The sequence below is a fragment of the Topomyia yanbarensis genome, chromosome 3 (assembly GCF_030247195.1).
Source record: "Topomyia yanbarensis strain Yona2022 chromosome 3, ASM3024719v1, whole genome shotgun sequence".
NCBI lineage: Eukaryota > Metazoa > Arthropoda > Insecta > Diptera > Culicidae > Topomyia > Topomyia yanbarensis.
In genome coordinates, this window is record NC_080672.1 from 71,779,623 (window position 1) to 71,807,128 (window position 27,506).

The window sequence follows — 27,506 nt, forward strand, 5'->3', positions numbered from 1 at the left end:
AGCCACGATGCTACCTAACGATGTAATTTACGTAGTTACGTATGATGATGAACGGAAATGCAAATATGATATTCTACGACTGTGCGAGTATGATAAAGTCATTGAATATCAATAATTCTACTCGGTAATACAAAAAAAAATCATTCGCAAATAAAACGACTGACTAACCAATATGAAGTAGAGCAGTTGACGGAAGGTTGTATAACGACCACCGCCCTTAAACCGGAGCTTTAATTAGAACTATCGAATTATAATCTACATTATAGTTGAAAAGCAGCATTCCATTTAGCATTCATGTGCCGTGCATGGAAAATTTCTGATAGAGCGAAAGTATGGCGTCACATATCACTGTTGGATCATTCACAGGAAGTTGGCGCCCAACTAGAGGTGCAATGAAAACAATTTCGAGTCCTGCAAGTATAAAACCTCCAATATACTGAATAAATTATGGAAAATCAATAAAACAAATAAAATGACAAAAATGGAGCAAAAAAATGAAAATGTTTATCTAATACCTAAAATGGGCAGAAAGAATAATTTAACTCAAACTAATAAAACAAATAAATTAAATAAGTTAAGCTAAAATGAAAATTAGACAATACTAAAAAGTTACAAAATTAATAGAATAAATTAAATTTAATAGAATAAATTAAATTGTTTTGAGCTAATAAATTGGATGAAATGAATTAAAAAATGACTGAACAGAATTTAGTTTAGAAGTTGAATAAAAAATCTGAACTGGAAAAAATAAATAAAATAAAGGAAATGAATGAAATGTAGAAATGTATGTATGTATGTAGGTAACCACCATCCTAGGGACTATACACTAATTACGTAAGGGCATATGGGGGTAGGGGGAGTTTCAAAATATCTTACAAATTCTTATCTGAGGCGGAGGGAGGGTTTGTCCTTTCTTACGTAATATCATAAAACAAGTTTAAAAAATTAAATCCATAAGGAAAATATTCTTTTTAATAAAAAGGGAAATATTTTAATTTGTGCCGTATAATCCTTGTATATCAAACAATATGAGTGATTTTTTGGCACTTGGTTGTACATTGTTCTGTTCGGGAACTGGAGTCACAATATGCCTTGCAAGTTAAGAAGTGTTGATACCCTTCGTGCTGGTAGACCAAATTTGTTATTTTCAAACGTTCGATTCAAACCCGCAAGGTATCTGGAAAATGTTGTAACACGCGATTGTCAAAGATCTTGAATGTCGAATATTTCCAGAGTGTGAACTGTATTTTAATTCAAGAAAATTCGAAGATAGTTAACTCGGAGCTATGCGTACGATAAGCGTAACAACTGGAACTCAGAATAAATGCATGCCAGAAGAGGTTATAAACTCTTTTAAATTCTACATCACAAGAAAATAGATGCAAAGGAAGTGGAATATATCAAAGCAGAACATGTGGACCAAATTGGAGTTACTGAATATCTGACAACAGTTATTCTTTCTACTGGGCGAGATTGGCATGCAATTAAAATTCTGCAGATGATTACAGTTAAATTTTGTCATGAGTTTTCTTGTAATAATTCTATACATATCGTTTTCGCTATCTTATTATTTGATGAATTAACCATTCGATTTTTTAATTACGATAATCATGACAAGATCTTATGTAGGGGGAGGGGGAGTTCACCAAAATCTTACGAACTCTTATCTCGGGGGGAGGGGGAGGTGAAAATCTCTAAAAAAGCCTTACGTAATTAGTGTACGGCCCCCTAGCTTGAGTCGTGCTCTGCATGCGACCTTACTTAACAATACGCTCAAATTTCGTTATCATTCTGCATTCAGCATACCGCTGTATGAAGGGCCAAAAGGGAAGTGGCGGACCCGTAGGCAGTTACACCTACTTTGTATCCGCGGGAATCAAAGAGTCTCCCTTTCCAACAATATGATCCAACAGATTGATTAACGAATTTCGCGATACTTGTCAAGCTTTACACGGAATGATTTGCTTGAAGAAGAGCGCGTCTAATAGTTTACAACTATTGGAGAGAAATTTATCTGTCGCGAATGACGAACACTTTTCCTCCTTGCCTCTGACTGGCCATCCACTTCATTGTCCAGTCGTAACTTCAATGATGCCCTGATGCACCCTCCTCACCCCGTGAATCATATGCATATAATGTCAATATATGTCATATAATATAATATAATTTAATATAATATAATATTATGTTAATGCATTAAATTAATGAATAAAACAACGGAGGTGGGCGTAGCGTAGTTGGTAAATTGATTGCCTTGTACACAGCGCACCTGGGTTAGAGTCCCAACCACCGCACATAGGGTTAAAAATTTTCATAAGATATTTTTCTAACCCGAAGAGGCTTTTATAATCCAACTAAAAAAAAATAAAACAAAAAATATGTAATTATTAAAATTAATAAAATAACTGAAAAAAATAAAATGAATAATATGGATAAAATTAACCCTTTCACGTCCTACTATTTTTAACACATATAGGGTTCCAAAACCGCTGTTCCTTAAAAGTGTTGGAGTGAAGAAACACGAAAAACCTATTTTGATTAAGATGGGTGCTTCTCTGGCGGTGATAGCAGCTGCTCTTCCTACCGTAAATAAAAATCTCCTGAAAGGTTTTCAATAGTTCTATTGGGCGAAAAAGGTATACGAAGACAGTCTAAATTGATAAGATTTATCAATTTTCAAAAATATTTTAAAACAGCGAAGATATGTCAAACTACATTTCTTCACCGTTGACTATAAATGTATCTGGCAGCACTGCTACAGTGGAATCCTATTAGAATATTTGGAATAACGTAAGTTCTACAGATGACTGTAACCGTTAGTGCTCAAATGAAAGATAATAGTTACAGTTTTTAGCTTACTTGTTTTGCGAGGCAATCTTGTCTAACCACACAATTAACAGCTGTTTGAAAACGTTATTGTTTATAAACAACATGCGAAATCAGGTGTCACAAAATCAATAAAATGAATAAAACGAATGAAATAAACAAAATGAAAAAAAAATTATCAAGCATATAAAAAGATAATAATAAACTGAACAAAATGATTGAAATGAAAAATTAAACTTGTTAAAAAGTTTCAAAGTTTATAAAACGAATTAGGGACCATCATAAATTACGTAAAGCGAAAATTGCCCAAAATTGACTATCCCCTTCCCCCATGTAACAAATTGTCACAAATTTCTCTATCCCACCCTTCCCTATTACGTAACAAATCCTTCGAATTTTTACATGTCAAAACTTGTCGTCCTCGCCCCCCTAAACTCGTTACGTAAATTATAGGTTGTCTTATAAATAGCGTCTACTTAATATTCTGGACCGAAAAAAATTAGTCAGATTATTAAAATGAAGAAAGTGAATAAAATGTATAAACTGGAAAAAATGAATAAAATGAATACCATGAAAAAAGTAAATAAAATAAGTTAAATGAATTATACGAATAAAATGAATTTTTTTTTTTTCAGAGAAAATCCAAGAAATGAAGCGAATAAAATAGATAAAATGAGTTTGAATGAAGAAAATGAAGGGGAGTGGGCGTAGCGTATTGGTAAATCGATTGCCTTGTACGCAGCGCACCTGGGTTCGAGTCCCGACCCCACACATAGGGTTAGAAATTTTTCCTAAGAGATTTTTATAACCCGAAGAGGCGAATGACCTTAAGGTTAAAATTTCTATAATTAAAAAAAAAAAAGAAAATGAATAAAAAGATTGCTGAATGAACAAAATGATTAAAATAAAATGATCATATATTCAAAATTATTCAAATTTTTAAAATGAATTAAATAAACAAAATTAAATTAAAATATTAACTTTTTTACATTTTAACGACATTCAATTAGCTAGAGATTACTGGGTAGGGAAAGTATTGAAAATTAGAGCCATAGTTCTCAAGTGAGAGCAAGGATGTGAAGTAAACAGATCGGAAAACTAGAAGTGGCAGGGTCATTAGAACAGGCTTAATATCGTGCGGGCTTAATCTTTGTCTTTTGTTAATGAGGGTCGAGCTTAGGCAGTATAACGAATCACCCGAGTTCACCAACATGTGTCCTGGTAATGATAGACGTGTCCATCTTTACCGTGACAACCGGCACTATGGCTCTAATTTTCATAACTTTCCCTACCCAGTAATCTCTAGCTAATTGAATGTCGTTAAAATGTAAAAAAGAAAATGTGACTAACATAGTAGAAATAAAAAAGGGAAAAAATAAGGTAAAATATTAACAAAACGAAAAAATTCATGAATTTAATAAATTGGGAAAAAGAGCATATGGAACGAAATTTTGAAAAAAAAAGAATTTAATCCACCTATCAGTGAAATGAGACATTTCTGACACATATCACTGTTGCATCATACTGCTGAACTCACAACAACAACTAGTTGTGAGATAAGCATAGTTTCGAGTCCTGCACGAATAATACTTCGAATAAACTGAATAAATTATATAAAAATAATGAAACAAATAGAAATAAAAAAATTTATTTATTTATAATTGATATCAACAGACACAGTGTGGTCCTAATGATAATTTCTTAATCTATTTAAAAATCATTCGTTATCGAGCACTCAGTCGAGATAGAAGTCTTTTGTCATCGGTCCGTACACTCTATAGCGACAAATAGTGTTAATCCGCGTTCAAGGTTATTTACACACTCTGCGCCTAGCTGAGGTTTCAGTATTTTTTCCCTTCTTTTGTGTTTCTGTTTCTGAGTACCGTTAGCCGGTCAGTGAAGTGAAACAGTGTTCTTCTAGTAAGCCGTCTGGATACCGTTACATACACAAGCTAAGTATTAGTTTTCGTTTCCCCTTCTTGGTTGTCTTAATAACGTGCACTGGGCAATAGGCCCGTGCAAAAATGACTTCCCCTGACGGCGGTTCATCTCAAGGTGAGATGGACGTCGAAATAAAATCGGCTCCCCGGCTCAAGGTATATCCGAGCTCGGCCACCGGGCCATTTGTGATCTTCTTTCGGACCAAAGAAAAAAAGTGTTTGAATCTGTTGCAGATTTCTCGAGTTCTGACGGATCGGTATTCGGCCGTGACAGAAATATCGAAAATTCGGCCTGATAAGCTTCGGGTGGTGGTTAACAGTTCAACTCAGGCAAACGATATTGCTGGATACGAGCCCTTTACGAGGGAGTACAGGGTGTATATTCCAGCTAGCAGGGTTGAAGTCAGTGGGGTCGTTTCCGATTCGAGTCTGAATTGCGAGGACCTGCTAAAATATGGGACTGGCTGTTTCAAAGACCCCATGCTTAAGCCAGTGAAGATACTGGAATGCAAACGTTTGCATTCAGCATCAGTCGCAGCTGACGGGAAGAAAACATACGTCAACTCAGACTCGTATCGGGTGACCTTCGCCGGCTCTGCCCTGCCTAATTACCTCCTTTTTGACAAGGTTCGTCTACCTGTTCGCCTCTTTGTGCCGCGGGTCATGAACTGTACTAATTGCAAACAATTGGGACACACAGCCTCCCATTGTAGCAATAAAGCCCGCTGTGGGAAATGCGGTGGGAATCATGCGGATGATTCCTGTGGTAGAGATGTCGAAAAGTGCCTCTACTGTGGGGGAAACCCACATGATCTCCCTTCATGTCCCGCGTACAAACAGCGCGAGGAAAATCTTAAGCGTTCCCTTCAGGGACGCTCTAAGCGATCTTTTGCAGAAATGCTTAAGATAGCTACGCCACCTGTCTCTACGAACATCTTTACCAACCTGTCTACTGACGAAGGCGACTGTGATGAACCCCAGGAGGGAACATCTTCTGCTGTGCCTAGAAGTAGTAGAAAAAGGAAGAACATTTCCTCTTCCAAGCTTCGTCGTAAAGGCCAGAAGGTGTCTCTTCATGGTCCCCCTAAAATAACTACTCAAGGAAGTACTGGTGCAAAACCGAAGCAAGTCGCTCCCGGTCTCAGTAACCTGAGCTCAGAAAAGGAGTTCCCAGCACTTCCAGGAACATCAAAAACCCCAAGTGTTCCCATATCTCAGCCAGAGAAAGAAAACAGTGCTGGCTTAATAAATTTCTCTGACATTGTGGACCGTATTCTTACAGCGTTAAACATTTCTGACCCCCTTAAAAGTATCTTGATAAGCTTTCTCCCCGCAGTAAAAACATTCTTGATGCAGTTCACTGCGAAATGGCCCCTCCTTTCAGCGATTGTATCCTTCGATGGCTAATTCATCGAACGAGGTCAAGGATTTAATCACTGTTCTACAGTGGAATTGCAGAAGCATTATCCCGAAAATCGATTCGTTTAAAATCTTACTAAATAATTTGAAATTCGATGCATTTGCCCTATGCGAGACATGGCTCACTTCAGAAATAACCCTACACTTCCACGATTTTAATATTATTCGCTTGGATCGAGAAGACTCTTACGGAGGAGTACTTTTGGGGATCAAAAAGTGCTATTCTTTCAATCGGATCGACCTCCCCTCGACACCAGGCATTGAAGTTGTCGCTTGTCAAACCAGAATTAAAGGCAAAGAACTTTGCATTGCTTCCACCTACATCCCCCCTAGAGCCTCAGTTAGCCACCGACGGCTTTGCGATATTGCGGAACTCCTCCCCGCACCGAGGCTAGTTTTAGGTGACTTTAACTCCCACGGCACGGCATGGGGTTGTCTTCATGACGATAATCGATCTACCCTACTCCATGAGCTTTGCGACAACTTCAATATGACTATTTTGAATACGGGTGAAATGACACGGATTCCTGTCCCTCCAGCGCGACCGAGCGCCTTAGATCTGTCCCTCTGCTCGACATCGCTGCGGTTAGATTGCATGTGGAAGGTAGTCTCTGATCCCCACGGCAGCGACCATCTGCCAATCGTAATTAATATTGCTAACGGTTCAGGGCCACCGAATACAATCAATGTTTCGTATGACCTCACACGAAATATTGATTGGAAGAGCTACGCGTCCGCGATATCCGAAAAAGTAGAATCGACACAAGAGCTTCCTCCGGAGGAAGAGTACGGGTTCCTGGCTGGCTTGATTCTCGATACCGCGATTCAAGCTCAGACTAAACGCGTACCAGACGCGAATTCACGCGGGCGTCCTCCCAATCCATGGTGGGACAAAGAGTGCTCAGACGTGTACGCGGAGAAGGCCGCTGCGTATAAGACCTTCCGGGACGACGGGCTGCCAGCTAGCTACCGACAATACGCGATGGCGGAAACGCGCATGAAGAGTTTGATAAAAGCCAAAAAACGTAGCTACTGGCGCCGGTTCGTCGACGGACTAACGAGAGAAACATCGATGAGCACTCTTTGGAGTACGGCCCGGCGCTTACGAAACCGAAACAGTACCAATGAGAGCGTGGAATATTCAAACCGTTGGATATTCGATTTTGCCAAGAAGGTTTGTCCGGATTCCGCCCCGGCACAGAAGATCTACCGCGCCGCGTCCCCTCACAATAACGCGAACGAAACACCGTTTTCGATGGTGGAGTTCTCACTTGCTCTCTTATCATGTAACAATAAAGCCCCAGGGCCAGACAGAATCAAATTTAACTTGTTAAAGAATCTGCCAGACTCTGCCAAGAGACGCTTGTTGAATTTATTTAATAAGTTTCTTGAGGGTAATATTGTCCCTCATGACTGGAGGCAAGTGAAGGTCATCGCCATTCAAAAACCAGGAAAACCAGCCTCCGACCACAACTCGTATCGACCGATTGCAATGCTGTCCTGTATCCGAAAGTTGTTCGAGAAAATGATCTTGTTTCGCCTCGATAATTGGGTTGAAGCAAATGGCTTACTGTCAGATACACAATTTGGTTTCCGCAAAGGCAAAGGGACGAACGATTGTCTTGCGTTGCTCTCAACAGAAATTCAAATGGCTTATGCTAGCAAAGAGCAGATGGCATCAGTTTTCCTAGATATAAAGGGGGCTTTTGATTCAGTTTCTATCAAAATTCTTTCTGAGAAGCTGCACCAGCATGGTCTTTCACCGACTCTAAACAACTTTTTGCTAAACTTGCTGTCTGAAAAACATATGCATTTTTCGCATGGTGATTTATCGACATCACGAATTAGCTACATGGGTCTTCCCCAGGGCTCATGTCTAAGCCCCCTTCTCTATAATTTTTACGTGAATGACATTGACGAATGTCTTGTCAATTCCTGCACGCTAAGGCAGCTTGCAGATGACGGTGTGGTCTCTATTACAGGTCCCAAAGCCGTCGATCTGCGAGGACCATTGCAAGATACCTTGGACAATTTGTCTGCTTGGGCCCTCCAGCTAGGTATCGAGTTCTCCACGGAGAAAACTGAGCTAGTCGTATTTTCAAGGAAGCGTGAACCAGCGCAACTACAGCTTCAATTAATGGGTCAAACTATTGCTCAGGTTTCAACTTTCAAATATCTCGGGGTCTGGTTCGACTCTAAAGGAACCTGGGGATGTCACATTAGGTATCTGAAACAGAAGTGCCAGCAAAGGATCAACTTTCTCCGTACAATAACCGGAACATGGTGGGGTGCCCACCCAGGAGACCTGATCAGGCTGTACCAAACAACAATATTGTCGGTGATGGAGTACGGGAGTTTCTGTTTCCGCTCCGCTGCGAACATACATTTCATCAAACTAGAGCGAATCCAATATTGTTGTTTGCGTATTGCTTTGGGTTGTATGCACTCGACACATACGATGAGTTTAGAAGTGCTGGCGGGCGTCCTTCCGCTGAAAAATCGATTTTGGGAACTCTCCTATCGATTGCTCATCCGATGCGATATCTTGAACCCGTTAGTAATTGCAAATTTCGAAAGGCTTATCGAGCTCAATTCTCAAACCCGATTTATGTCCTTGTACTTCGATTACATGGCACAAAATATCAATCCTTCTTCATACTATCCCAACCGTGTCAATCTCTTTCATGCTTCTGATTCAACTGTTTTCTTTGACACATCCATGAAAGACGAGATTCGTGGAATCCCGGATCACATACGCCCGCAAGTGATCCCAAGCATCTTTCATAGTAAATTTCGAGAAGTCGACTGCAACAAGATGTTTTACACCGACGGGTCAAGCCTCGACGGCTCCACTGGCTTCGGTATATTCAATCAAAACCTCACCGCCTCATTCAAACTCAATGATCCTGCTTCAGTTTACGTCGCAGAACTTGCTGCTATTCAGTATACCCTTGGGATCATTGATACTTTGCCCACCGATCATTACTTTATTGTCTCGGATAGCCTCAGCTCAATCGAGGCTCTCCGTTCAATGAAACCGAGAAAGCACATTCCATATTTTCTGGGGAAAATCTGGGAGCGCCTGCGTGCTTTGTCTGCAAGATCGTACAAGATTACCTTAGTTTGGGTTCCCTCGCATTGCTCCATTCCAGGTAATGAAGAAGCGGACTCTTTAGCTAAGGCGGGCGCTTTGCAAGGTGACATATATGAAAGACCAATTAGCTTCAGCGAATTTTTCAGTATTACTCATCAGAGAACCCTCGAAAGTTGGCAAACATCATGGAGCAATGGTGAACTGGGAAGGTGGCTACATTCGATAATCCCTAAGGTATCGACGAAACCTTGGTTCAGAGGGATGGATGTGGGTCGGGATTTCATTCGCGTGATGTCTCGGCTCATGTCCAATCACTACACGCTGGACGCACATCTCCGGCGTATTGGGCTCGTGGATAGCGGTGTCTGCGCTTGTGGCAACGGTTATCACGAAATCGAACATGTTGTCTGGGCATGTGCCGAGTACTGTTCTGCCAGATCTCAACTATTCGATTCCCTTCGGGCCCGAGGAAGATCACCCAATGTCCCGGTTCGAGATGTACTAGCAAGCCGCGATATTCTCTACATGTCCCTTATATACACGTTCCTCAAAACCATCAATATCCAAATTTAAATGCCCCTATCTTTTCTCTTATCATTCCCAGAAGTGCCCTCTTCCGCCTACCGTACCCCAACGATGGTTTGATACGACTCCAAGACGAGACAAAACATCTGTCGAATGAACCAACAACACGAGATCTACAGTACAACATCACACGCGCAGCGCGGTGTGTTCCCGATCCGTATCTGAGCCGTACTACGAAATCGTCTGGAGAACCCCTGCCGGCTCGAGGAAAACCGCCCGGCGTCCCAATACTTGATACATCCGTTCGAATCTGTAATCCTGGCCGTTGATTCCTGATGCAGGAAACTGAAGTTTATATCCCCCCCCCCGTTCAGTCTTGTCCACCCTCTCTCCCATGTCTCTAATACACAGATGTATGTCTTCACCCCCTTCTCCCCTTGAATATCTTCCCAAAACTTATGTGCCCCCCTATCTTCTAGTGTTAGTTGATCAATCCATTCGAATCTGTAATCCTGGCCGTTAATTCCTGATGCCGGAAACTGAAAGTTTATATCTCACCCCCCCCCCCTTCAGCCTTGTCCACCCACCCTCCCATGTCTCTGATACACAGATGTATGACTTCACCCCCTTCTCCCCTTGAATATCTTCCCAAAATTTATGTGCCCCCCCATCTTCTAGTTTTAGTTGAACAATATTTAATCTCGTTAAGAAATGCGCAACAGTACCACTACTTTAAAATAGCCCTAATTAATTCCCCTTAATCTTGAACCACTCTTTCTAGTTATCTCTAGTTAATAAGCTTGTAAAATGTTCCGCTTAGTTAATAATTATTTTTTCTACAATCTCCCTTCTAAAAATCATAAAGTGAATTACTATACAAAGAACACACAAATGACCCGTCCCCCAAATCTTACGAATATTATATTATACCCTCTTTTATATGTATAAGTTAGCTGTAGTTTTTTTTAGTTTTATTATATAAAACAAAATAATATTGAAATGTGTATCCCCCTAGTTTTAAGAAATTCAAAATGTAAAACAATGAAAAAATGGCACCTTTAAGCTAACGCATACGTGCCTTATCAAATAAACAAATTGAAAAAAAAAAAAAAAAATCTATTTAAAAAGTCAAATTGTAATATGCTACGTGGAATGTGAAGATCGAACTCGGATGACACTCTGTTGAAGGTCCGCTGCAAACCAATGATGGCACCGTTTACTCTATAGTTAGTCCGGCGAAGAGGTAATCGGAGGAATAAATTATTGCGAAGGGTGCGAGGGCGAACGTTCATATTTATCGCACTGAGATGCTCAGGGCAGTCAATTCGATCTTGCAAAATATCCGAAATCGTCATAGTACGGAATAGATCCTGCCGCACTTGCAATGTATCGAATCCAATAAGCAATCCCCGGCTTTCGTAACTTGGCAGCTGGTGAGGGTTGCTCCAAGGCAATCGACGAAGGGCAAACCGAACAAATCTGCGCTGTACTGTCTCAATTCGATGGACACCTTTAATATAATGAGGGTTTCACACAACTGAACAATATTCCAGAGTTGATCGAACGAGTGAGCAGTAGAGAGATTTCAAGCAGTAAATATCTGAAAAGTGCTTAGATATTCTCATTATGAACTCCAAACAGCGTGATGCTTTTGCGACAATATAGCTGATATGCTGTTTAAACGTCAGTTGTTCATCGAGAAAAACTCCGAGATCTTTGACACAATTCGCTCTGTCAATCTGGATTCAGCTAGACAGAAATCGAATCGAATTGGCGTTTTTTTCCTCGAGAACGTAATGACCGAACATTTTTTGGGGTTTAGGGTCATTCGGTTGAACTCGCACCATTCCGCAAAGGTTACCAGTTGGCGTTGAAGGAAAGCTGCATCATCAGTATTCCGGATTCTATGGTATAACTTGAGGTCGTCGGCGAAAGACAACCGTGGTCCTTCTAAACAAAAGTTAACGTCGTTGAAATACAGAAGAAAAATCAATGGACCGAGATGGCTGCCTTGCGGAATACCAGATGAAGCAAAGAACTCTTCGGATACACAATCACCTATCTTGACTGCTAGACGACGATCACTGAGATACGGTTGCATCCAACGGAGAATATTAGTACCAAAGCCAAGTCTATCCAACTTTGCCACTGCAATAGTGTGATTAATCTTGTCAAAAGCAGCTGAAAGGTCCGTGTAGATAACGTCAGTTTGAAGGCCGTCCGACATGGCATCTGTAACATATGTTGTGAAAAACAGAAGATTCGTAGATGTTGAACGTTTCGACATAAATCCATGCTGAGTCTCGGAGATATACAGTTTGCAGTGGCTGGAGATGAGTTCCAACACAGCCATTTCAAACAGCTTAGGAACTGCACTTAGCGTTGTAATACCACGGTAGTTGTCGACTACCTTTTTATCAGATTTTTTGTGAACTGGAAACATGAAGGAGGATTTCCAGAGTTCGGGAAATACTCCGGTTGTTAGCGACAATTGAAACAGATGACAAAGAGGTTCAATTAGACCGGCAGAGCAATTTTTAAGAATAATAGTTGGTATACCGTCTGGGCCTGCCGAAGTTGAAGCCTTCATTTTGCCTATCGTCAGTCGATATTGATAGAGTTCAAAGACTGGTATGATTGAGGTACATTAAGAGTCGCGCGTGAAACCTGGGTCGGTGTCAGTTTCTCGTTGGAGAAAACACTCGCGAACTTTTCAGAGAATAGTTGGCAAATCTCCTGTAAACTAGAGCTCATACGTCCTCCATAGCTCATCGTTGAAGGCAACCTGGATTCCTTTCTTTGCTCTTTTACATGCGTCCAGAAAGTCTTAGGTTCAACTTACGTTGCACGTTTCGCAAGTAATCGGCATGGCAACGCTTCGATGTCCTTTTATAGACTTGGTTAACATGAACGTAGTGTTGTCGCAGCACGTAGTCCCCAAACTTGGAGTATTTCTTCAGAGCGGCTCTTTTAGTCGCTTTTAACCGTCTCAGCTCGGCAGTGTGCCACGCTGGGTGCTTAGATTGAAGGCCACTTCTTTTGGGTACATAGCGATCGATAGCATAGCTCATAACATTGGAGAAGGTCTGCACTGCAACGTTGACATCATCATTGTCGAGAATTTCAGTCCAGTGGATATTCGACAGGAAGTCAATAATCCTATTATAGTCGGTTTTTCTAAAAATATAACTGACGGTGTCGGAAGCATTGCAGTCACGCTTCACTCGAATCGCTTCAAGCACTATATGCAGGGGAGGGTGGTATCTAACAGTCTTTACCAGGGGGAACGGTGCTGCGGTAACACTAGGCGCGTAGTCAGATTTGCTCCAAAAACAGAGATCAAGGATTCTGTTGTTCTCGTTCACCACATTATTCGTTTGGCGCAGCAGATTTATACTGTAGCAGTCAAGCAAACTGGTGATAACATCATGAAAAGATGACAGCTCGGGATAAGCGAACATAAATCCGTCAGAAGCAGAGCGCCATTTTAATCCGGAGAAATTGAAATCACCAACAATCAGGGGTGGCATTACGCATCTCGATTCGATCAAAATTCTATCGACTCGACCTTGTTTCGCATTATGTATTTCGAACCGAGCTCGAGAGTAAATTTTCGTTCGAGTTCGCTCGAAGAAGTACTAGATTATCGAGAAGTGTTGGCATTATGGAACCATAACAATCGAACTCGAAAACGACTCGAGTCGAACGCATTTGCTCGATAGTTTTATTGCTGTCGTTCGAGATTATGATTTGTGTTTTTATTTCATGTCATTCTTTAAATTGGTTAACAATTGGAATACTTAGAGGATATAAAATTACCAAAAGGTGTCAAAAGCTCCCACGTACTTTGAGCTACTTTATGTGGTATTTATTTTCACCATCAGGAACATATTTTTTTTGGGAAAAGTAATACTAAATATTGATAATAAATTATCCTACACCAAATAACAATGAAAATGTGTTAAAACAAATCGATGAAGCAAAGTGAAGACACCTTGACTTGTCTAATCGCTATCTGATAGATGTATAGAATCATAATAATTCTTGATTTGAAAGTGGTGATTTAAACAATTTTATATTCTAATTGATGCATTTGTTCCCGACTATTATACCTCAATTGTTTTCAATATCACAATATAGCCTTGAATTCAGTGCCATAATGTACGTTTGTTACACCAACAGAATTAGGTGTTATATCGTCATTTGTATTAAATGCATGAAAATACACAATATTATCTTATATAGCAAAGAAGCTTGAATCAAATTGAATTACTAACAAATTTGAATGCATCAACCGATTAAAAATTATGCCATCTACAATTTCTGGAAACCCTTCAATTTGATTGTGTTCGCCCTATCTCAAGTTGTGTGCTATAACAAAATAATTAACTATCAAGTACACGGAAAACCTCGCAAACACGAAAACGAATTTTTGTCTTGACTATTTCAACTAAAATGGCTATTTTAACGAACTAGTTTTTAAATTTTTGCGTCATCAATTGCTGAAAAAATTGTTGCTTTTGGAAGCTATCAGTTTCCTGAAAACCCCTGAAAACCAAAATTTTAATGTAAAATTAGCCATTTTTATTGAAAAGGGCAGTTTGCTCGCTATGATTATTTTCCAAAAGATTTCATAAAAGCAGTTTCGAAGTTGTGTTGTTTTAAATAATTATTTAGATATTAAATATGTTATTTAATCTAAGTATAATTGTGAATAACTCATTCTGCAGATAATACATTCCATCATGTGATTGAGGTCCGAATAAGGGACACTACCAGCTAGGCATTTCGATGTTTCGGCGCTTCAACTTTAACAGCGAGATATATTAAAATTTTGTGGTAAAAAGTTCAAGAATACAATTATATCAAACTAAAATAGTGCCCAAGCATTGAAGAAAGGTGGTGAGGGTGAGTGACGTGAACAGATTATGAACATGTTTGGGTCAGTTTATTTACCACAATCACTATTTTTATTTTGTGAATTTGACGCTCATCGAAAAAAAAAAAAACAAAACAAACTGCAATTTTGTTTACACTGAAAAAAATTCTTAGGTGGAACTAAAATTATCATACGATGAACAAAATCATTACTTATTTACTGCAACGAAGCATTTTCGTGCATGGTAAATAGTTCGTTTCGTCTAATTCACGAACTGAAAAAATGGCATCTTGATGAACGAAAAATTGAGTAGTTTTACATATTTAATGTACGGGTTATTCCACGTCAAATTTACAACCACGATTTTAATTCCTACCAAAAATGTTTGTTGCATTCTTAGCACAAAATAATTGACATCTATTATTTGTTTTGGCTGAATACGATAGATTTTTTTTTCAAGTTATGGGTTTTTGAATTTTCCATATTTCAACCACTGATAACTCGGATACTTAATTGCACGAAAAAATTTATTAATAATAAAAAGTGCGTTTTCAAAAGAGCTCATTAATAAAAAATTGATATAGTTTTTTTTTTGTTATTTATGTTATGAATTTTGCAAATGTTAGAAACATATTGAAAATACAAGCTTGGGCTTATAGGTTTTTTATTCCTTGAAAACATTTATAATTATATTGAGAACCTTATTACTTTACGAGATGTTTCAATTAAAGCTGGCCCACAACATGGCGTTTAATGTAAAATTGCCCTTTTTAATGTTATAATTGTAATATCTCGCAAAAAAAATGAGATCCACTGCAAAATTTTTAAACAAAATTTTTTAACATGATTTTTATTATTTGAAAAAAAGCAAAACAATTGATCCAACTCCAGCTCATGCGAAAATGCAACTTTTTATATTTAATATTTTTTCCATGCATCGAATACTTTCCGAGCTAACAGCGATTGAAAATTGTTCAATTTTTCTAACTTCAAAAGTTGAAAGCTCATACCTTGAAGTAAATATTTTATTCAGTCATAATAGAAATACCTGTCAAATATTTTTAGCAAAAGAATTTGGAATGAACTAAAATTTTATTTGTAAATCTGACGTTGATTGGCCCGTAAGGTGCATAAAAGTTATCATCGATGTCTAAACTATTTTTCGTGAATGTAACAAAATGATTCGTTCTTTTATCAATTGTTTTATATAGTTTAAATATTTTTGGAAAGGGTAAATTTATTTTTCGTACATAAAAGGAAAAAAATCGTATTTCTATATTACATCGGATCTTCTTGATTTGATGTTTAACAATATCGATTTTATTTCAAAGTGCTCACCCCTATTGTGTACTAGAAAAAAGTTATATTTGCGAAACTTATCCATATATATTTCGATAACAAGCAACTAAAAACTAAATAAATTAAAACAATTCCTATATTCTACCAAAGTTGGTTTTATGAAACTTATTCGTAGCAGAATTAAAAATATTTTTTTTCAGTGTATACGCTTATTTGACAGTTTCCGCTCGAACAGGCAGTCGAAATCTAGTACCGTAATCTAACAAGCTCGAAAGCTTGGTCGAATGCGATACGTAATGCCGCAATATAGTCGAAACGACTTCAAAACGTTTCGAATCGAGTCACTCGAATCGAGATGCGGAATGCCACCCCAGGATCTCATCAACCGGGCTTGCTTGAGCGGAAATCCGTTCCAGTGACTCAGTATGTGAATCAATCAATGTCGGAAGGTGGAAGATAAACCACGCAAAGAAAAGTGCGTAGCCAGCCACTTTGATTCGCACCCACACCTGCTCGACACAGACCCCCAAAGTATCGTCAATCAGTTGCGCTTTCAATCGACGATGGATAGCCACAAGTACCCCGCCGCCGGTAGCCTTGAGACTGTTGCGTGAGCTGCGATCAGTTCGGAAAACATCGTAGTTGGCACCAAATACTTGCACTGACAGAGTGCTATCGCTAAGCCACGTCTCTGTGAGGGCGATTATGTCGAAGCATTCATCCGAACTTGCTACCAAATAATCTTCGATTACTGAATTCATACCACCGGCATTCTGGTAATATATTTGTAGGTTTGAATGCCGCGATTGACTGGAAGCGAGGAGCTGATCAATGCTTGCATTAACAAAATCGGGTTCGTACTTGCCGTTGGTATCGATTTGGAAGACCCCTTCACCACTCCTGCACACAGGACCGGGACGACTGGTGAACGCTGGCTGCAATGGCTCGACTGTGGCAGGGGGATCAAGGGCTTCCATAGTGCTAGCTGCAGTGCGTCCCAGGGTGCGATGAGTCATACCAGCATAGCATAGAGTGCTTAGTCCTTCTGTGATCGTTGTAGAGCCGTATGTGCTATGAAGAGACGTGCTCGTTACGATGGGATCAAAATTTTGTTTTTGACATTGAAGATTCACAGCGGCGGTAGAGTTGTGTTCATCAGCAGACTGTAAGTGAAATTTAAATTGAGGGTGTGCAGCATCTTGTATTGCTTCGGAATGACACCCGAGCAAACAAAAAGCCCATAATACACCCATGCTCATGGGGTTTGACATGGGTGTTTGAAATGGGTTCAACCCATGAAAACACCATCACCATGGTCCGGTAGATCCCATATAAAATACCATATGTTAGTGTATTTATGGGTTATCGAGACCATTTTATGGTGTCTTGATGGTTGTGAATTTTGGCACGGACCATGTTTAAGATCTTTTCAAGGGGCTATGTGGTGTTTGAACACATGAGTATTTGCTCGGGCATATACCCTTCTTGGCTTTAGCTGACACAGAAGAAGTCGCCGATTCGTCAGGTAGACCGAGATCGCTCGCCGGGGTACAATAAGTTGGACAGACGAGTTTATCCAGAATAGCTTGGCGCTACTGTCCGCCACCAGATGGATTCTTCTCCACCGCAATCCTGATGATAGGTCGTTGAATTTTTGAATTGGTCACAAATTCACGGAAGTAGATGTTCTCCGGCTAAGAGTCTTTGGACAGAGCCTTATCCCTGTATGATTTGCTAACGCCAACTTTGAAAGTAATGAAGCTCAGAGATGAGAGATCCTTGTCCTTAGGAACTAGACGAACTATTCTCGGTTGCGGATTCTCCCCCAGACAATTTTTCACAAGGGTGAAAACTTCATCATCCGTCGTGCTGGGATCGAATGCTGACAAGTAAACCCATAACAGCTCCTCAGGTGGTGAAATTGTTTTTATTGTTTCAAACGCAGTTTTGGATCCACGAATATTAGGAATTTTTGTTTTGAGCGAATCATCTTCGCGTTTGCGCTTAGGTGTGTTTGAAACTGGATATTCAGCAATTCGTTTCCAAGGCGTTATAGCTGGGGATAGCGGTTTTGAGTCAACTTTAACCGAGAGAACTTTGACGACATCTTTCAAATCAGCTATGTCATACTTTATAGATTTCAGAGAATTGTCGTCAGGCACTATGTCGCAACAACGCGAAGCCATTCTACGGAAATTATCATTTGAGAATAAGTCAGCACAGCCATTGCACATCCAGAATAGATTCCGTGGGTGGGTTCCCAGGACGTCACGAACATCATAATCCATCTTGACGCATATCATGTGGAACGAATTTCCGCAGTATCCACGACATGTGATTCGATCAGAATCATTATCCACTTTCGAGCAGTTGTTACAAGCCATGCTTTTGATGTAGAAATAACGCCTAGCAGGTATGCAATATGCTCAGGAAAACGCTAACGGGTAACGTGCGTCAATGGAAGCGAACTTGCACACAACGTGCGACAACTCGGCTACCCACCAGCAGATGTCGCTTTTGGCGAAAAAAATGAGCGTAACGTACTGTCAGCGATGCCACATGTTTTTGTGAAATGTCTGTATCAGAATCAGGGCCGCCGAGAGGGGGGGGGGGACCGGGGTGTTTCCCCCCGGGCCCGGAGTTTTGAAGGGGGCCCGGATTTTTAACAGAAACTAAAATTTTGACAAATACATTTTCGATAAAAATTTATTAGAGAATGCAATTAAAAAATCAATATCTTGTGTATGAGGTAACTAGAATGGCGAAAATTCTAAACTACTGCATATTTGATATCAACTATGTTTATATCAACGTAAATCTCGCATCGAAACAAGATCAGACTCGAGCGGGCATAGCGGAATTTGTACATTGAATGTCATGTACGCAGCTCACCTGGGTTCGAATCCCAACCTCGCACACAGGAATAGAGATTTGTTATAGGAAAATTCTTAACCTGAATGAAGAAGCGAATGACCTTAAGGTTGAAATGTCTATAATCGAAACAAAAATATGATTAGACTTGTAAGGGTTAAACAATTAAATGGTTTGATTAGAAGTCATGAGGTTGTCTTAAAATTTCGCCAATTTGAAATCGATTTTTTTGATTTATTGAATTTCCAATCTTTGAAAGCGCTGGATTAGTATCGAAAGTAATTATTGAAAGAAAAAAACCCTGCTTATGGTCGCTACACCGGTTTTGAGGCGAATTCCGTGTCTTTGTTCAGATAAATCTGAATTCGCCCGGAAGAATCCATTGGATTATTTTGCAATTTTGCGTTGCCCTTTTCTTTACCAGGAATCGCCCAGCACCCAGCCCTCATAAACATCATCCTCGGGTTGCAGGCCCTATGTTCCTCACAAAGATTCTCGAAAGAAACTGAAGCGTGATTTCACACCCCGTGTTTGTTTACTGAGGAGCAGAGCAAAGCTCTCTCGGGTTATCCTTCACAGCGAGAGTGGTTGGTACTTTTGGATTCTTTGTGAATATCCGAGAAAGCGAATCACTACATCCAACTAAATCAACAAAACTGTTAACAAATGCAAAAACATCCAACTTAATGTGAACGTCACAGAAAGGTTGAGTGCTTTACCAAAACATTACACTCTATGTGAAGAAAATAAGATATTTTTCCTCGTAGTGCTACGAGCTACATAAGAAAACAGTGCATATTTATTTGTTTTTAAGCGTTTTATAAAATAAAAAGCAATGGAAGCGCTCCAAAATTCTGTCGAGTGATCACTTTAATTCGAAATTCGAATTGATTTCAACGCATACCCATGTGTCTCTTCAAGTCTATCCCCTGCTCAGTAAAATTCTGCTGGTCAAAGTACCACTAGAGGCGGTAACCCTACCTCAATTTGAGAGCTCAATTGGTCAAATGAGTCATCAAAAACTCTTGATATACCAAAAGACTTCGAAATTATTCCAAAAATTTAAATTTGAAATTTAAAAATTGGTTCGCCGTTCATCGATACAAAATCTATAAAAAATCATATTCAGATACGATATGATACCGAAACATTTTTGTAAAGGGGTCATACTCAAATGACGCAGCTTTTTCGGTGATTTTCGACTACCAATTCCCCCTAGCAAAGGAGCCAGGGATGGAAAAAAATAAATACGTTTTACAATTCTTTCAAATACGGCCTTTTGTCAACATTTTTATTATAACAGCAAATTGCGTACTCAACAAGGCCCTTTCGTGACAAGTATAGTGTTAATAGTTTTGTTTTAAATTTTATATGTCATGGAGAATGAAGAGAAGATCTCTCAGTTCACAATCCTGCTGCTGCCAATGATTCTAAGAAGCAACTAAATTGCTAAATTGTTTTTGATTGATTTCGAAGAGAAATTTTAACTCTGCTTCCAAACTAAACCAACTAGTTAGCAAGATTAGTTAACTAATGGAGCAAGTTAAATCCGCATACAAAATCTTTTCGTTTTGGAGGAGTGAGTGTGAGATTTTGAACGTCGCTTCCTGAACGTAACGATTTTATTTTTGAACTATATTCTAGAAATCAGTTACAACATTCCTGTAAAATATTTTAAGGTGTGCTAAGACACCAACACAAATAAAAGAATAATTCACGTTTTTATAGGATTAGGAATGTTTTCGAAACCAGTATAGCATAAAATCCAACCAAAACCCTTATTTGAAATTTGATCCATGTTTCTCATATTTTTTCCATTTTTTTTTATTCCTACGTGGATTTTTTTTTATTTTGTTAAAATTTCATTGACCTGTTTTTTCAAGTTGTGGATTGCATGTATATTTCTAGAATTGTAAGATTCTGCCTTTTTTATCTGTTTGCATACTTTTATTTTATACATCTTTTTACGTTCCTGCTTTCTTTATTTTTTTCTTATTGTTTCATATTTCATATATATTTTTATTTGTTTATTTTGTCATTCCATCTAATTTTTAGAATTTGTTTATTTACTACATTTATACTTGTCATAGCCTTTTTCTATTTCCTTTTTTTCATATTTTTTTTTGCATTTCTAAAACCAATTTTATTTATTCAAATTCATTCCAATTTGTCTTATTGTTTAATTTTTTACCTTTCTCCTATTTTCTTCCTCGTTTTCTAGTTTTTAGTTTTCCGTTTATCGTAGTTTTATTTTTTCCAATTGATCATTTAATATAATTTTTTATACCTTTTTCTTAAGATTTAATTCGTTATTGTTATTTCTTCATGTTTTCCATTTAACCTGTTTTGAAAATACTTTTTCAGTTGACCATTGTCCTATACGTTAACATTATTTTTTTTTATTTTCCTAAAAACATTTGATTTATCTTTTCTTGACATTATGCGCATTTTTTCTTACTTTTACATTTAGTTCGTTGTTTGAATTTATTTCAAATTTCATTTCTAGTGCTTTTTCTATTCTTTAAATAATATCCATTTTATTATTTTTTTTCGTGTTAATATCTTCATTTTTGTGTTTCTATAGTATGGCTTTTTTCTACTATGTTTTCTGTTTGCTCCGTTTTTGTTCAATACTTCCAATTTCCTTTACTTTTTCGTCTTTTCATCATTTAAACTTTTCAAGTTTTTCAAAATTTTCTGGTTCGTCCATTTTTTTAATTTCGAAGGTTATTTTATTCTTGTCTTTTATATATACTCCTCTAGTTTTATGCATTCTTAACGTTTTATTTATTTTTTCTATTGCTTGAAATATTTCTTGTTTTTAATGTTAAATAAATTTTATTATTCTTGATTTATCGAGTTTTTTAGTTTTATGCATTTTTTATATTAATGTTTGTATTCTTTTTAGTAGTTTTTTTTTTCATTTTCATTGATTCTAATTTTTTCCTAATTTCCTATCGATTTTTCATTATTTTCACCATCTATTCAATAATGTTCGACTTTTTTTAATCTTCGCAATATGTTTTTCTAGCTTCCTGTTTTCCTTTACCAATTTTTTATAGGTTTTGTTTTGGTTTTTCTCGATTAAACATTTTTTGACAATTGACATTTGTTTATGTGGTTGATTTTGTTGTTTTTAGCTTTTTTGTACATTCTTTTAATATTTAGTTTTCCTATTGTTTTTCCATCTCTTTTAATTTTGTCATTTCCCTACTCTTATAAATACTATTACAAAAATGGCGCTTTTCAAAGTCACCAAAACTGTCGAAGAAGTAATAAAAACTCCCAAAGTATAAAAAATTACGTTTTTTCCTTCATTGGCACTACAAACAACTAGAGCAACAAAATGGTACATAAATATAAAATTTCAGTATACTATACATAATACCAGTGAACTCCAATGGATTTCAAACATTAACTTTTTTGTACTCAGGCAATACACAGTGGGTGGGGCCCGTACGTTGGACCCCCCGGGCCCGTATTTTCTCTCTGCGGCCCTGATCAGAATAATTAAAATGTCTGTAAAAGTCTGTAGATGGTTGTGTAAATCCTATTTACACTACGTTATTAATTTAAAAGTAGCTTGAAATTAGAAAACTATTGTGAAGGAATCGCTCGAATTCGGATACAATTGTTCTAGTGCAATTTTGTTAGACACTGTTACTCTTTTAAAAGTCTGTAGATTTCTTATTACGTCTGTAGGAGACCATCAAAAGTCTGTAAAATACAGACATATCTGTAAATCTGGCATCGCTGCTTACTGTGCAGTGATAATGTCAAGTGAAAACAAAAATCACAAACAAAAACTATCACTTTCACGAATCAACACTAGCAGATAAAATCGTGCTTGAAGTCACTAAATTTCAATGCACACGTACTACCGAGTAACACGATAAACAGATAAAACAGGAATAAAAAGAATCGCGAGTGTAAAACACTAAAAATGGCCAAAAAAAACTATTAGCTCTACTGACGACCGGAATATAGCAAACAGTCCCGCTTCAATATGTTTTTTTTAGAAATAATAGTGGAGAATCCAGCTTCAATTTTCCATTCAGATATTAAACGATTTTCCTTGATTTATCAAAATATTACTTTCATTCAAGAATGTATGAGCATGAGCACGATCATGAGGACCATACAATTCCTAGTTGCTACTCCGTGATTGACCAGAACAAGCGAAATTGCACAGAGAATCAACGAACGGAGTCTGGGAGCAGCTATCCATTCTCTACTTTGAAATGCTTCGTGCTGATATGACTGCCGCAAATTGGTAAATGACTTTCGAATCTTCTCCCGAATTGTCAATTCTCGATCCTCATACATGATTAAAAAGTTATCATTTAACTCGGACACGACCATGCGTATTCCTTACGTACACTACATGCCCAGTCCATTAGTTTCGTATTTGGTCAAATACTAAACAAACAAATTAGTTTGTTTAGTTCAAAGAAAGATCAGCTTGATGGGCACCATCCTTACAATGCCATCAAATCAAAGAAAATTTAAAATTCCATACAACACAATATGTGCAATTTTGAATGTAACAAAATGAAGACTGCAGAATTGTTTGCAATAAAACATGATCGAATAAAATTTGTTGCATAATCAAGGTGGTTGATTTTCAAAGATAGGTGATAAGGGATGCGGACGAAATTAGTTAACCACCGCCTGTTACTTTCATTCAAGAATGCATGTGGATGAAATATTCAATTTATCTAATAATATTTTATTTGACGACATTTGAACTTGCTAACTGAAAAACATGATTGCTAGTATACCGTAACGGATTTTGTTCGAAAACCATTCACTCCATCATAAGATGAACATGTCGTTCGCGCAACAAACAAGCCCCCAACAGCGCAAACACGCCAAGCTCAACGTCACACACGCACACCGTTCGGTAAATATTGACGTAGCAACGCCAAAATAACAACTCACACTCATTTCGCACGACTACTCTAATCAACTCCGTCTCCAGCGCACGACAAAGAACTAACCTACTCTATTTCAATTCTCTCTTTCTCTCTTTTTTTTCCTCGACAGGCGACTTCGGTCGTTACCAGGCGTTCCAGTTTGTGCTGCACCTGCTCGCGGCAGTAACGGCCGGTGTACACATGCTTTCCCTGGTGACGGTGGCGGCCATCCCGGAACATCGATGCTTCATCGATGGAGTCGATTCGTTGAACGGCACCGGTGGTACGATGCTGGACTTTGATGCCCTAAGGGAGTACATTCCGTTGAACAAAGATGGCGAACTGGATTCCTGCTCGATTTACCAACAGTCAGGGGCGTTGGCGAATGCGACGGTTGCCTGCAGCGCTTACGTTTATAACACCACCTACTACCAGTCCTCGAGGACGATGGACTGGGATTTGGTGTGTGATCGCCGGTGGATGGGTGCTTTGGGGCAAACTATTTACATGCTGGGAGTGTTCACTGGAGCCGTTTGGTTGGGTGGGCTTGCCGATAAAATCGGCCGGAAGAAGGTATTCTGTTGGTCCGGTTTGTTGCAGTTGATTCTCGGAGTGGGGGTTGCTTTTACCCCGGAGTATTATTCCTTCCTGGTGATACGATATTTGTACGGTATCTTCGGTAGTGCCGGTAGCTATATCACTGGATTTGTGCTGACGATGGAACTTGTTGGACCAAGCAAACGAACTCCTTGCGGTATATCTTTCCAGGCTGCATTTGCTGCAGGAATCATGCTGGTCGCTGCCTGGGGAGCCGTCATTCCTAATAGACTACTCTTACAGGTGGTTTACGGACTGCACGGGTTGTTATTAATTGCCCACTGGTGGGTTATGGATGAATCTCCACGTTGGTTGTGGATGCAGAATCGGAAGCGTGAAGCTATCGACATTATTGCTAAGGCAGTTCGATTGAACGGACGAGGCTTGAGCGTCGATAAGGAATACTATCTGTCGAAGGATAAGTCCAACTACGACATGGAAGCTACTCCGAAAGCCAGTGCTGGATTAAGCGACCTGTTCAAGACTCCGAATCTCCGGAAGATGACCCTAAACGTATGCCTCTGCTGGTTTGCTAACTCAATCACGTACTATGGTTTATCGCTCAGCTCTGGCAAACTTGGTGGAAACCCATTCCTCATTCTGTTCTTGATGGCTCTGGTGGAAATGCCCAGCTACGTCGCCATTAGTTTTCTGCTGGATAAACTGGGACGTCGCTCGATTACCAGTTCGCTGATGATTGTCGGTGGAATTTGCTGTATTATAGCTGCCTATCTTAACCGGGGAAGTATCGAATCAACCACAATCGTAATGTTCGGTAAGCTGTTCATCGCCGGATCATTCGCGGTAATCTACAACTATTCGGCCGAGCTGTTCCCAACCGTGGTGCGTAATTCCGCAATGGGTCTCGGTTCGATGTGTGCTCGTTTAGCCGGTGCTTCGACACCGATGATCATCCTGTTCGATTCGTTTGATCCGAAAATTCCGGCAGTAATTTTCGGTGTGATTTCACTGATTTCCGGAAGTTGGGTTCTATTTTTGCCAGAAACTAACGGGAAGCCAATGCCACAGAGTTTACAGGATGGGGAAAACTTTGGCCGTGGTGATACCGCTTTCTCGAGCTGTCTGGGACGAAATAGGACGCACATGGAGGATATGCCACCGGCCCAGCAGATGGTTCCAATGCAGACGATTGAGCGGTAAACGGAGTGCAGCTTTCTCGTGAGTGAGGTGATCTAGTTTTAATAGTTTGGACGAAGATGGATGTTGTGTATTGCATTTGGTTGGATGATCTAGCAAAAGTTATTACCTTCTACGGTGGGATTTTCTGTTTGAATGTAGTGTCCGAACGAGTATTGTGAAAATAGATGTATAAATGTTTTAGATTAAGCATAAATTGTAGAAGCAATTGACTTTAGAAAAAATATATTCAATTGAAATACATTTTAGTTTACTGCATAACACGTTTCATTTTTGAAATGAGAATGCTGATTGTGAATATGTTATTCATTCAGTAAGTTTGATATCTAGAAAACTTTTAATTATAGTTTAGGTTAATCATGCAGGTGTCCGGTCAAATCGATAGGTTCGTCGCTTTACTTTGTGTCGAGTCTTCAAAGCATTGTAAAGACCTGGTTGTTTGTTCAGTATCGGTTTGAAACGGTGTTTTGCATTAGCACCACTGATTCGTCAGGGAAGTGTAAATGTACCTTGCAAACGTCAACCAACGCGACGCTTTCAATAGTTCTAGAGCTTTTATTCAAAACGTCATATCCACAATGAGATATTTTCTTTGTTTACTTCCTCTTTCAATTTATACCAGGGCTGACGGAATATTTTCTCCTAAGTGAATAGTAAGATTCGGAGCTTTTTTTACACACAGAAAAAAATGTTGGTAAAAAAAGAGTTTTTCGCTCTTAGCAAAAAACAACCAACACATGCTCTTAGTTTGGTAATAAAACTTTTATTTTGATTACTATTCTTCAATAGCTTAAAAGGAATACTTCTAATTTAATTATTATTCTTGATTAACTTGTTTTACTTGCAACCTAACAGTAGGCGTTGGTTGTTTTTTGCTAAGAGCGGAACACTTTTACTAATATTTTTTTCTGAGTGTATCCATAGTGACGAAAGTTCAGATATAGCGTGCGTAAGTGGAAATGAAAATTCCTCGATAATAACTGGTGGCTACTTAGAAACACCCTCTGTTAACGGTCGGTATGACCGACGGCTCAGCGAAAATATATTTGACACTACAAATGTTCCACAGCCAAGTACCAATTACTCCATTCTATTAAATTTCGTTGCGTTAATTTTCTATTCCCTCCGATACAACCTACTTTTCGCGGGTATGGCAGCCCGCATGATAGTGTCGGTTAATGGAAAGGTATCTTCGACGACCGACATTTCCTCAGTCTCAATGCAGGTCGATTTGAATATTTCTCCGATGGCAAAAATCATGCCGATAAGTCTCCTTTTCGATACAAATTATATCCATCTAATACAACCGGCCGCTGGATGGCCTACTTTCGGGCAAAAGATAAACCATTTAACATCATCGATATATGCGTAATCTAACTAAACAACACTCGGTCGTGTAAGAAAAAGTATCTTTTATACGTACCCGCCTGAGAAGTAAAAATTGATGGTGTAGTATCCAACAGTATGGGTTTGGCTCCTTCTAGAAAAATAGAAGCATTCTTTTAAGGAACGCTCCGAGAAGAAATGCTCATGAGACCCCTACACCACCGGCTACGACTTGTTTCTACGTTCCCTTGTCTACTGAAGAGCGAGAGTCGGACCATCCCATTGGGTGGGAACGTATTCTAATGTGCCTATAAATAGTGGAAAATCATTTTCTCTCATAAGCTTCCTCGTAAAGGCCTCGAAGAGTGCTGCTACAAACCGAAGAGTGCTGTTATATTTACATGGTGTAAAACCTAGTTAACTTCCGACGAAGAGCTTCCACAGTTTTAACATTATTCGCCAGGCCGAGAAAACACTATGGTGGAGCGTCTCTGGGGATCAAAATGTGCTATTCTTTAAATCGGATTAACCTTTACTAGGCACCAGGTATTGAAGTTGTCGTTTGTCAAGTCCGAATCAATGGCAAAGAGTTATTGGCATTATTTCCATATACATCGCACCTCAGCTGGCTCTGGAAGATGATAACCGACATATCT

General features: G+C 38.9%; 1 protein-coding gene across 1 annotated transcript in view; it reads left to right on the forward strand.

The window, feature by feature from the left end:
- Positions 1 to 25,785, forward strand: part of LOC131688561 (organic cation transporter protein) — a 39,215-nt gene extending 13,430 nt beyond the window's left edge. Inside the window, exon 2 of the mRNA XM_058972890.1 lies at positions 23,900 to 25,785. Within this exon, the coding sequence (XP_058828873.1) occupies positions 23,900 to 25,527 (1,628 nt within the window). The 3' untranslated portion in view covers positions 25,528 to 25,785. The remainder of the gene's footprint in view (positions 1 to 23,899) is intronic.
- Positions 25,786 to 27,506: the final 1,721 nt, after the last annotated feature.